At 48.6% G+C, this 13,583-nt stretch overlaps 1 protein-coding gene across 3 annotated transcripts in view; it reads right to left on the minus strand.

Moving 5' to 3' along the window:
* TAMM41 (TAM41 mitochondrial translocator assembly and maintenance homolog) overlaps positions 1–13,583 on the minus strand; it is an 87,008-nt gene that overhangs the window by 38,345 nt on the left and 35,080 nt on the right. For all 3 annotated transcript variants that reach the window (XM_063940769.1, XM_063940768.1, XM_063940767.1), the window contains one exon: positions 12,615–12,760. In XM_063940769.1, coding sequence (XP_063796839.1) covers positions 12,615–12,760 — 146 coding nt within the window. The remainder of the gene's footprint in view (positions 1–12,614; positions 12,761–13,583) is intronic.

The following is a 13,583-nucleotide window of genomic DNA, read 5'->3' on the forward strand; positions in this document are numbered from 1 at the left end:
AGCTGTAAATCCGAGACACCCCGGGTAGCCGCCCAGGAAGAACCCACCTTACGAGTAGAGTGGGCCTTAACAGACGTAGGACAGGGCAATCCTGCCGTAGAATACACATGCTGGATAGTGAATCTGATTCAGCGAGAGATTGTCTGCTTAGAAGCAGGACACCCAAGTTTCTTGGGATCATACAGGACAAACAGAAAGTCCGATTTTCTGTGACGAGCAGTCCTCTTCACATAGATTTCAGAGCCCTTACAACATCCAAGGACTTTGATATAATTGAGGAGTCAGTAGCAACTGGCACCACAATAGGTTGGTTGATATGAAATGCTGACACAACCTACGGAAGAAACTGCTGACGTGTCCGAAGCTCAGCCCTATCTTCATGGAAGATCAAGTATGGGCTTCTACAGGACAAAGCCCCCAACTCCGACACATGTCTAGCAGAAGCTAAGGCCAACAAAGTGACAGCCTTCCACGTGAAAAACTTGACCTCAACCTCCTGTAGAGGCTCAAACCAGTCCGACTGGAGGAACTGCAACACCACGTTAAGATCCCAGGGCGCCGTAGGCGGCACAAAGGGAGGTTGGATGTGCAGAACTCTCTTCAAAAAAGTCTGAACCTCAGGGAGGGCAGCCAACTGTTTCTGGTAGAAAATGGAAAGGGCTGAAATTTGGACCTTTATGGATCCCGACCTCAGGCCCATATCTACACCTGCTTGCAGGAAGAGGAGAAAACGTTTCAGTTGAAACTCCACCATAGGAAACTTCTTGGACTCACACCAAGATACATATTTTTTCCAAACACGATGGTAATGTGTAGACGTAACTCCTTTCCTAGCATGTATCAGGGTAGGAATAACCTTGTTCGGAATGCCCTTCCGAGCTAGTATCTGGCGTTCAACCTCCATGCCGTCAAACGCAGCCGCGGTAAGTCTTGATAGGCGAATGGCCCCTGCTGCAGCAGGTCCTCCTGAAGAGGAAGAGGCCTCGGCTCTTCTAACAGTAGATCCAGAAGATCCGTGTACCAAGACCTTCTTGGCCAGTCTGGAGCAATGAGGATCTCTTGAACCCTTGTTCTCCTTATGAGCTTTAGCACTCTTGGAATGAGTGAGAGTGGTGGAAACACGTACACAGACTGGAAAACCCACGGAGTCACCAGGGCATCCACCGCCATCACTTGCGGGTCCCTCGACCTGGAACAATATCGCTGAAGCTTCTTTTTGAGACGAGAGGCCATCATGTCGATTTGAGGTACACCCCAAAGATCTGTTACCTCCGTGAACACCTCCGGATGGAGTCCCCACTCTCCTGGATGGAGATCGTTTCTGCTGAGGAAGTCCGCTTCCCAGTTGTCTACTCCCAGAATGAAGATTGCTGACAGCGCCATCGCGTGTCTTTCTGCCCAGAGGATTATTCTTGTTACCTCTGACATTACAGCTCTGCTCTTCGTTCCGCCCTGTCGGTTTATATAAGCCACTGTCGTTACATTGTCCGACTGCACTTGAATGGCCCGATTTCTCAGAAGATGGGTCGCTTGGAGAAGCCTGTTGTAGACGGCTCTTAGTTCTAGAATGTTTATCGGCAGGCCGGCTTCCAGACTTGACCACCTTCCTTGGAAGGTCTCCCCTTGAGTGACTGCGTCCCAGCCTCAGAGACTTGCATCCAGGGTTACAAGGATCCAGCCCTGAATCCCGAACCTGCGGCCCTCCAGAAGGTGAGGAGTGAAATCCTGGCTTTGGCGACAAACGTATCCTCTGGTGCATATGTAGATGGGATCCCAACCACTTGTCCAGGAGATCCAGTTGGAAGGACCAAGCATGAAACCTCCCATACTGTAGAGCCTCGTAAGAGGCCACCATCTTTCCCAGAAGGCGAATGCACTGATGAACCGACTCCCGGGCTGGCTTCAGGACATCCCGAACCATTGTTTGTATCACCAACGCTTTTTCCTCTGGAAGAAACACCCTCTGCACTTCAGTGTCGAGGATCATTCCCAGAAAAGACAACCTCCTGGTTGGTTCTAAATTTAATTTTGGAAGATTCAGGATCCAACTGTGTTCCCTGAGCAGGTGGGTCGTGAGAAGGATGGACTGTAACAGCTTCTCCTTGGACGGTGCCTTTATCAACAGATCGTCCAGATATGGAATTATGTTCACCCCCTATCTGCGGAGGAGAACCATCATTTCCGCCATCACCTTGGTGAAAACCCTCGGTGCGGTGGAGAGGCCAAATGGCAGAGCCTGGAACGGATAGTGACAGTCCAGCAGTGCGAATCGGAGATAAGCCTGATGCGGCAGCCAAATCGGAATGTGGAGGTACGCATCCTTGATATCCAGGGATACCAGGAATTATTCCTCTTCCAGACTTGAAATCACCGCCCTTAGAGACTCCATTTTGAACTTGAACTCCTTCAGAAAGGGATTCAGCGATTTTAGGTTCAGAATGGGCCTGACCAAACCATTCGGTTTCGGTACCACGTGACTGAAATGCCTGAGTCTCGCTCCCACCGGCCCCACCTCCGGAGCGTGCTGTCCACCGTCATGCGGAGGACTTTGGTGTTCCTGAAGCAGGTTTCTGTTCCTGGGAAGCCGCAGCCGCAGACTTGGGCCGACCTCCCCGAAAAAGGTGTTGGACGGCTTGGCCTTTCTGGGCTTGGCAGGCCGAAAGGGCTGTGGTGCAGTTGAAGAAAAGGGGTTTCTTCGGAGTAGGTGCAGCGGAGGGAAGAAAAGGCGACTTACCCGCCGTAGCTGTGGAGATCCACGCATCGAACGCTTCCCCAAAGAGAGCCTGACCTGTGTAGGGTAGGGTCTCCACACTTCTCCTGGATTCTGCGTCGGCAGACCACTGGCGCAACCACAGTCCTCGACGAGCGAAGACAGACATGGAAGGAATTCCCGCAGCCTTGGAATCCAGGTCTTTCATGGATTCTACCAGAAATCCTGCCGAATCCTGAAGGTTACGTAAAAACAATTCAACATCTCCATTTCTCCATAGTATCCAAATCTTCAAGTAACGTGCCTGACCACTTTACTATAGCTTTGGCAATCCAAGCACCTGCAATAGTGGGATGTAGTACTGCCCCAGAAGCCGTGTACATGGATTTGAGCATATTATCAATTTTACGATCAGTCGGCTCATTCCAGGCAGTAGATCCTGGAACAGGTAAAACCACCTTTTTTGAGAGTCTGGATACTGACGCGTCAACAATGGGCGGGTTTTCGGATTTTTTTTCTATCCTCTACTGGGAAAGGAAATGCCACCAGAACCCTTTTAGGGATCTGGAATTTTTTATACGGATTTTCCCAAGCTTTTTCAAAAATAGCATTTAATTCCTTTGAGGCAGGGAAGGTTAGCGAGGCTTTCTTATTCTCAGTGAAGTAAACCTCCTCAACCTGCTCCGGTGTTGTATCAGCAATATTCAACACATCTCTAATAGCCTCTATCATCAACTGCACCCCTTTAGCAAGAGATGCGGCCCCCTGCAACACATCCCCACCACCGTCTGTAGTGTCAGAATCGGTTTCCGTGTCATCCTGCATGATCTGTGCAAGAGCACGTTTTCGGGAATATACAGCGGGAGCCCTGAGGTACCAGATCTGGGCCAGACTGCCATAGAGTTCTGTAAAGCCCGAGTTGCAGATTCATTTAGTGCAACCCTATTTGAAAGCTTAGAAATCATAGATTTGATAGAGGATAACCACTCAGGCTCCCTTGCTGGTATCTGTGCTAAACCAGTGCAATCATGATTACATGGAATGGGATCATCCTGAGAGGACATATCCTCTGCAGCATAAGAAACAGAGTCCCTGGACATAGCTGTAAGGAGACCACAGACACTCTACACACACACACACACACACACACACACGGGAGGGCAGATAGAGTTTCACCCCCAAGGATGGAAAGAGAGACACAGAGATTGGAGCCAACTCCCACACAGCGCCCTTTAGGTAAAAGGTGATCCCTTACTAGCGCTGACTGTGCACGTTAATAGGTTACACAGCCTGTATTTTGCCTCCCCCCTCTTCTACAACCCCCTGGTACCGTGAGAGATAGCTGGAGTTGCTGTGGAGGGACTTGCTCTTCCTGGACAGTGCTGTGCAGGCAGGAAAATGGCGCTGAACGCTGCTGGGTCCGCTGAGAAGCTCCGCCCCCAAAATGGCGCTGTCTTCCCACTCTTCACAATGATTATACTGGCCTGAGGATAATGCTGGCTGAGATCCACGGAACCCGACAGACTTTCTGACCAGTGCAGGGTTTAGGCGCCGGCTCAGTGCGCCTCCTCACAGCGCTGCACAGTGTGCCTCTGAGCTCCGGAGTGCGGTTAATACCACGCTCCCTACCCTGTTGCCACCTATCTTCTGGCTCTGTAAGGGGTTGGCGGCATGCTGCTGGGGTGTGCGATCCCCTGTGGCGGGGAACGATCTATCCCCTCAGGAGCTCAGTGTCCTGTCAGCGGAGATAGTGGCTCAGACCCCGCAGGGTGGACACTACTCAACAGTAAAGCTTCTTGTTGAGTCGAGAAGCCATCATGTCTATCTGTGGGCAGCCCCACCGAAGGATGATCTGCTGGAACACCTGATGGTGGAGACCCCACTCCCCCGGAATGAAGATTGCGGACATTGCTCTTGAATTTCTTTCCACCCAGTGGAATATCTTTGACACCTCTTGCATGCAGGCTCTGCTTTTTGTCCCTCCTTGCCAATTGATGTACGCTACTGTTGTGGCATTGTCAGACTGAACTTGGATCGCAGAATCTGTGAGCAGAGGAGAGGCCTGAAGCAGAGCACTGTAGATCGCCCGAAGTTCCAGAATGTTGATCGGAAGGAGGGCTTCGTGGCACCTACCCTGGAGCTGCGCCCCTTGGGTGACAGCTCCCTATCCTCGCAGACTCGCATCCGTCGTGAGGACGGTCCAATCCTTAATCCTGAAACTCCGGCCTTCCAGGAGATTGGAGGACTGCAGCCACCACAGAAGGGAAATCCAGGCCTGAGGTGACAGCCGAATCATCTGGTGCATCTGTAGATGTGATCCGGACCACTTGCTCAGGAGATCCAACTGAAATGTTCTGGCATGGAACCTCCCATATTGGATCACCTTGTAGGAGGCGACCATCTTTCCCAACAATCTGATGCAAAGATGGATGGAGACACGAGCAGGTCAGTGCACCATGCGGACCATGTCCTGAAGTATTCTCGGCTTGTCCTCCGGGAGGAACACCTTCTGGGCCACCGTATCCAGTAACATCCCCAAGAACAGGAGCCGCTGAGTCGGCTCCAGGTGTGACTTCTGTAGATTGAGAATCCACCCATGGCGTGACAGAAGTTGGATAGTGTGGTCGATATGGAGCAATAAAAGCTCCCTGGGTCTTGCTTTTATCAGAAGATCGTCCAAGTAAGGGACAACATTGACCCCCTTGACCCTGAGTTGGAACATCATCTCCACCATCACCTTCGTGAACACCCTCGGAGCTGTGGACAGGCCAAAGGGTAGTGCCTGGAATTGGTAGTGATCGTCCAGTAGGGAAAAACGATCTCATCTTAATCAGAGAGTAGAGCAGGCAAACCACACTTCTGTGGTGCTGCATGAGGGAGAGGGCTGTGTAACATTTGCCGTAGCAGCTAAGTCTGCAACAGCCTGTTGTAGTAGCTGAGTCTTTTGTACATTAGCAGTGAGCTGGGATGACATATCAGACATCATAGTTTTAAGAGACCTTAGCCAGGAGGGTTCTGGACCCTCTCCCCCAGCTGATTTGTGAAGACTGGCTGCATTGTTCACATGAAACAGAATCAGATGATACTGGAGAGCATCTAGTGTGACATACACTGCACAGCTTGTGTTTACCCATGTTTCACAGTAAGCACAATAACATACACACAGACAGTAATACTGTTCAAGCCTGCCCTTACTGTATGAGAGAGAGAGAGAGAGAGAGAGAGAGAGAGAGAGAGAGAGAGAGAGAGAGAGAGAGAGAGAGAGAGAGATACCAGCACACCCCTAGCTGCACAGCCCCAGTGAGGCTGACAGTTAATTATATCACAGTAACACTAATAATTTCTGTCCTGTAGAGGACTCAGATGGTGAATAGCGGCTCTCCCCCTTTGCTACACCCTGTACCAGTTTTCCAGCATGTCTTGTGAGGCAGGAAGCGCTGTGTGTGCTGTCTGTGGCTGCAGTAAGCAGAGGAAGGCGCCAAAATGCCGCTGTACCCGCTCTGAGGTAACTCCGTTCCACCCAATGGCGCCGGTGCTAGCGATTTTTTTTTATACTGGCAATGTTCCGGTTTGCTTAAAAACATCACACAAGTACTAGTTCAAGCTATATGAAGCCAGTCTACACGGGGGGCTCTAGCGGGTCCCCCCCAGGAGAGTCCTGTATGCCGTGCGCGCGTTAAGCTGCACTTTGAACCGGGGGACTCCCCCAGCGGGTCCCCCGGTTTTTACTCACCACAGTCGTCACCTTCAGGCTAGCAATATGGGTGTGCGGTGTGCTGCGATTGTGACAGCCCAGGTGCAGTGCCCTGCTGAACAAACAACCTCTCAGGACGGGTTATCCTGCTGCTGGGAAGCGGCTCTGCACCTCACAAGGCCGGTAACCGCCCCCCCCCTTCCCCCCCAACTCCCACGGTGCAGGTGTGCTGTTGCCCAAACAGCATACCGAAAATAACAAACGTTTAAAAGAAATTGAAGAAACTCTCTGGAGCTGCAGAGATGTGCATCCTCTCCTGAGGGCACTTTTTTTCTAAACTACCTGTGGGCGGGGGTATAGAGGGGAGGAGCCAGCACACCCAGTGAAGAAATTTAAATTGGACCCCATCTATACCCCATCTTACTAAGTCTCCCCAATAGCCCTAATGGATGCTAGAGAAATTACTCTTAAGTGACTGGAATAGGGTTTCAATGAGAGTTCCTACAGCCATTTCATATTTGCAATGATCTTGTCTGGGATAGGTATTTATATTCACACCTAATGTAATTTACCTAATGAGACAGGCAATCTGAGAGCAACATATCCACCTGCCATAACCTAGGGAGTACCAGCTGTGGATAGACATTTGATGACATACAGTTTATTTATAAGTTTTAATCAGTGAACCTATACCTTACACATGTTAATGTTAGTTCATATTAGAGTATAGCAGGCTGATTAAGCCTGGCTGATTGATCCAGGGTGTAGGCCTCGAAGGGAGGAGGCTCAAAGGGAGCAGATATATAATTTTAATATCAAAGCCTGGACTTAGCCTGGACTTAAACTGGACGAAAAACTGAAAGAAAACCTCAAACAACAGATGAACTACTTATCAATATCAACTGTATATGCAAATTTATCACCCTCCAACTTTCACTCTGTGAACACTATGCAACCCATTTGCATAAATGAACATATGCAAGATCAAGTTTCCATCCATAATCAGGATCACAAAGATCTTCTTTGGGACAACTGTGATTTCATCTTCTCATCTACAAACACTTAAAAAATCTAACAGAATTACCATTGCTTCTTAACCCTCTCACAATCCTTTCATTTCTTACAGCCCAAATACATTTCTGCACCCAAATTATCTACACTTTTGACTCATTTAATACTAAATCTACACCCATTGAGCCTACACTGCTTTTCTCACCTGCATTTCTGCAATTCTTCTGCTCTGATTCCCTTACAGTCTCCTCTCCTACTTCCACTTTCCCTCAACCTATTTACCTACTTAACACTATGTCAAGGCTTTCTTATACTCCCCACATCACTCAGTGTCTACCTAATAATGTATCTTTATCCTTCCACCCTAGTCTCCTACACCTCCTCCTCTGTCTCCCCTCCATCCCTCTGTTTCCTTCCCCCTCCTTTCCTTTTACCGCACTTTCATTTACCTCTGCCCCATGGTCCTGCTACCCCACAACTCAGCCCTTCTCCCTCTCTCCCTTCCCTGTCACCTCCCTATATCCCCATCCACATCACACTGACCTCCCTCCCTGCCCACCTCCAGCAGTTTCCCCTCCTAGCTCAGGCACCCGTACCATCACTACTCTCTCATCATCCCTGCCCTCAAAGTTAATCTCACCTCATCGCTACAGCAACCCTGATAATCTCATTCACATCTCTCCCACAAACTCATACCCCCTATCCTGTGCCCTCTGGAATGCCAGGTCTGTTTGTAACAAACTGGTCCCCACTCATGACCTTTTCATTTCCAACTCCCTACACCTACTAGCCATTACTAAAACTTGGATTACGCCCTCTGACACTACTTCTCCTGCTACTCTCTCTGCTGGGGGCCACACACACACACACACACACACACACACACACACACACACACACACACACACACACACACACACACACCGACCTGGGGGTTGCCATGGGGGTGGTGTTGGGGTCCTTTTACCTTCTAGTTACTCCTACCAACTCATACCACCAGAACCATCCCTTACATTCTCTACATTTGAGGTCCATGCCATACGCCTCTTCCAACCAGTCCATCTTAGAGTAGCTGTTATTTACCGCCCCCCCTGGCATTGCTTCCAAATTCATCGACAACTTTGCTTCCTGGCTTCCTCACTTCCTCTCTTCTGACATTCCCTCCATTATCCTAGGCGATTTCAACATCCCTATTGACATCCCCACACAATCCCCTGCCTCTAAACCTCACCTCTTCACTTGGTCTCTCCCAGTGGACCTCCTCACCATCCCATGTTAATGGGAGCTCACTGGATCTGGTCTTCACTCACCGCTGTGATATTTCTGATTTTTCCAACTCCCCATTTCCCCTCTCTGACCACCACCTGCTCTCCTTTAATCTCTCTCGACTTCCCCATCTCTACCTCCTAAGGCTACCATCACTAAGCGTAACATTGAAGCTATTGACACCACATTCCTTTCCTCCCTGTTTGACTTACTTCTCTCTCCTATTCTCTCTCTCTCATGCCCTGAACAAGCCACTTCCACATACAATGCATCCCTTACTTCTGCTCTTGACTCTGTTGCTCCACCAACCACTATTCACCCTCGCAAATTAACACCTCAACCCTGGCACACCAAATGCACCAGATATCTGCAAAAATGCTCACGTACTGCTGAGCGACACTGGAGGAAATCACGCTCTAAGGCAGACTTCCTCCATTTCAAACTTATGCTCTCAACCTTCAGTGCTGCCCTTTCTCTTGCTAAACAGTCATACTTCAAGAACCTCATCTCCTCCCAGTATTCCAACCCCCGGCGCCTCTTTGCCACTCTCAACTCACTCCTCTGCCCACCTCCACCTCGTCTCCCTTCCTCACTCTCTGCTCTTGACTTTGCCACTTACTTCACATCCAAAATTGACTCCATACGTCAGGACATCACATCACACCAGACCATCAGTAACCAGCTTTCTCCCATCCCTTACCAAGCCTCCCCATCCCTCGCACCTACTCTGACATCTTTCTCCCATGCATCTGTAGAGGAAGTCATGGCCCTCATTCGTTCCTGTCCCCTCACCACCTCCCCACTTAACCATATCCCCTCCCGCCTCCTCCGCTACCTCTCTCCTTCTGCTTGTTCCCATCTTTCCCACCTTCTCAATCTATCCCTCTCATCAGGCACTGTCCCCTCTGCCTTCAAGCATGCACTCATCTCTCCTATTCTTAAAAAAACCTACCCTTGATCCAAACACTCTCTCCAACTACCGACCCGTCTCTCTCCTCCCTTTTGCCTCCAAACTCCTTGAGCGTATTGTCTACAACCGCCTTACTTCCTTTCTTTCCTCACACTCACTGCTTGACCTATTCCAGTCTGGCTTCCGTCCTCTCCACTCCACTGAAACTGCCCTTACAAAGTATGCAATGACCTCCATGCTGCTAAATCTAAGGGACACTACTCTATACTTATTCTACTTGATCTCTCTGCTGCTTTTGACACTGTGGACCATCCTCTCCTACTGCAAATTCTTCACTCCATTGGTCTACGTGACACTGCCCTCTCTTGGCTGTCCTCCTACCTTTCTGACCGTTCTTTCTCTGTCTCTTCTCATGACTCCACCTCCCCCTCACTTCCACTAACTGTAGGGGTACCCCAAGGTTCTGTCCTTGGTCCTCTTCTATTCTCTCTCTATACGTCCTCACTAGGTAAGCTCATTAGTTCTTTTGGTTTCCAATATCATCTCTATGCTGATGACACCCAAATCTATCTTTCCTCTCCAGACCTCTCCCCGGCTCTCCTCACTCGTATCTCCAACTGTCTCTCTGCTACCTCTTCCTGGATGTCCCAGCGCTTTCTTAAACTTAACATGTCTAAGACCGAGCTGATCATCTTCCCTCCCTCCCGCATAACCTCACCTCCTATAATCTCATTATCTATTGATGGCACTACTATCTCCTCTAGCCCCCAAGTGCGCTGTCTTGGAGTAATCCTTGACTCCTCCCTCTCCTTCAAACCACACATTCAGCACCTCTCACAAACCTGCCATTTTCATCTAAAAAATATTTCCAGGATCAGACCCTTTCTGACCCAGGATGCTACTAAGACTCTTATCCACTCACTGGTCATCTCCAGACTGGACTACTGTAATCTGCTCCTGATTGGCATTCCTGACAGATACCTCCAACCACTCCAATCTATCCTCAATGCTGCTGCCCAGCTCATCTTCCTCACCAAACGCACTACATCCACCTCTCCTCTCTTACTAGACCTTCACTGGCTCCCCTTCCCTTTCAGAATCCATTTCAAGCTTCTCACACTCGCTTACAAAGCCCTCACCCACTCCTCTCCCATCTACATCTCTGATCTTATCTCCCCTTACACTCCCACCCGTCCTCTTCGCTCTACTAATGCACGCCGACTCTCCTGCCTACGGATTACTTCCTCCCACTCCTACCTCCAAGATTTTTCACGTGCTGCACCACTTCTCTGGAATTGCCTACCTCTCCCCCTCAGACTCTCCACCTCTCTACAAAACTTCAAACGGGCTCTAAAGACCCACTTCTTCACCAAACCCAGCCAAATCTCATCATAACCCTCTGTTCTACGCTCTCTATGTACCTCATCTGTGTCACCCCTGTCTGTCTACCCCTCCCCTTTAGAATGTAAGCTCTCACGAGCAGGGCCCTCTTCCCTCATGTGCTTATCCTTTCTTACTTTAATAATCTTCAACTGCACCAAATCCATCAGTCTTCTGCCACCTGATACTTATTCTAGTGTCATCTGCTGATGTAACTATGTTTATTTACCCTGTACTTGTCCTATACTGTCATCAACTGTAAGTTGCTGTTTTCCTGTTTGATTATTTGTTTATGTACTCTGTAATTGGGAGCTGCAGAACCCTTGTGGCGCCATATAAATAAAGGATTATAATAATAATAATAATAACTCAGGGAAAATGCATCTCTGTAACTACAGTTATAGTAACTAATTGTATCTGTGATGTAGCATGCCACCTGGGTTAGATGACTTCAATGAGTAGCAGATGAACAGTATTATACTCTATAACTGTTTCCCAAGTCCAGTGACTCCATCTAGTACAATCACCACTGCCTAAAAAAGCAGAGCGCTGTACAATATTCTCTGTATACGCTGATAAACAGATTATGGATCAGCAGCAAAGCCTCTCCATCGGTAATCTTCGTGGTGACATTAGCTGCGGCCACAACAATAAATTTCAAGTATTCTCTCTCCACTATATCTTCCAATTCCATCCATACCACCCCACAGAAGCTGTACATACATGCCAGTCACAGATGGCTGTTTTAATATTGGTGACTGATAACACTTCCGCCTTCCAGTCACCCACAAACAACTACAACTGTTGTTATGCTCTAAACGTAGCTATAGAATACCTTATGCATCAGATGCTCCCCACAGCTTGTATATTGTAAGGGTATATAGGCAGGAAATGGTTTCTCTGTTTAATGTCGTGTTGTATAATTGATTTTTATCATGATCCCCTCAATGAATATTACTGTATAAGATAGCAGAACTTCAGAAAGGTTAATAATAATAAAAATAACAGGCTATTACATTTAGCCCCTGATGTTTAACTCTGCAACATTCTTAGTGTACAATAAAATCTTATTTCCCTGCATTTTTATATTTCTGATTATCATTCTGATGTCAAGGTTAAGAGACAGCGGTATTGAAAGATAATGGTAATGTTAACGGTCATAGTGACTGCAGTGGTAAATGCTCATCGTGCATGGAAGAACTGAAAGATTTCTCCTAGCCATCCCAGGGGTGGTATTCATGTGACCACCGGTCAGCTGACCGACAGTCACATGGCCTCCTCCACCAGCCCGACGGCTCACTATCCCGATGGTCGGCATGCCGCCTAACAGGGACTATTTCCACTCGTGGGTGTCCACGACACCCATAGAGTGGGAATAGGACCCGTGGTGACCGCAGGTCGCCACCGAGCCCGCAAGGGGCTTGCTGCACTCGCCCCTCCCCGCCGGGATCCCGGCGTCGGTATGCTGCCGGGATCCCGGCGTCGGAAAGCTGACCGGCGGTCTCCTGACCGCCGGTCAGCAGTACTACACCCCCATCCCAGTACTTTGTTTCTCAGCAAGATAGGTCATAAAGGAACATATATTGCTTTCACAATCCGCACATGCTTTATATAGCATATACGTACACTGAACTGGCACTCACCTCTACATTGCCCTGTGCAGGTTTATACACAGCCTGACTACACTCCTGTAATATGCCACTGTACAGCTTCTGGAAATGGCCAATGCTTGGCTTGACGATATTCATCACCTTGGATTTATCTTCACCAACTATCATCCGGAAGTCACCTAATGACAAACGTAACAACATTGACCAAGTCACACCTTGTACCATCTAATTACTAGAACATGTTATTTTAATCAGATAATTGAAAAATTATAAAGTGGTCAGAAGACAATCCATATTGATCTCATACCTGAAAGGAAGGATAACAGTCAGACCTGTTATAATAAACTTATGTAGGGCCAAAATCACCAGAACAGCAGTTTCAGATATGATTAAGGTTTATTATGAAAAATAAATGAATTAATTAATATCAAAACAATTAAAGGATGGCGGCTAGTGAGCAGCAAGCTAGCTCCTCGCCTTCATCCCAGTCTGTCAGTTCCCAGGCGGCTGAGGCTTCTGATGATGCTATACAGCGTGTTCTGAACGCAATTACAACCAGTGCAACCAGATTGGCAGACAGGATTGGTCAAGTGCAGTCGGATTTGTCTATAATACATCAGGATTTACAGCATGTTCGGGAACGGATTGGAGAAGTTGAAACCCGCATCTCTATTGCTGAGGACACATTAACAACACTTACCCTCAGCACCAGTATCCTTGAATCTCAAATGCTAGATGTGAATAAAAAGCCAACAGATTTGGAGGGGCGGGTGCGTCGCAATAACATTCGCTTTGTGGGTCTGCCCGAAACAGAGGGTGGCGGCTTCCCTGAAGAATTTCTTGAGAAATGGATTATTGACTCTTTTGGGGCAGAGAAGTTCTCATCCCACTTTACAGTGGAGCGTGCGCACAGGTGCCCCTACGACCACTACCCCCTGGAGCTCCGCCCCGCACGTTCATCGCCAAGTTCCTCCACTACTGTGACTGCGATGCAGTCCTTAA

Source organism: Pseudophryne corroboree, chromosome 9, assembly GCF_028390025.1.
Source record: "Pseudophryne corroboree isolate aPseCor3 chromosome 9, aPseCor3.hap2, whole genome shotgun sequence".
Classification (NCBI taxonomy): domain Eukaryota; kingdom Metazoa; phylum Chordata; class Amphibia; order Anura; family Myobatrachidae; genus Pseudophryne; species Pseudophryne corroboree.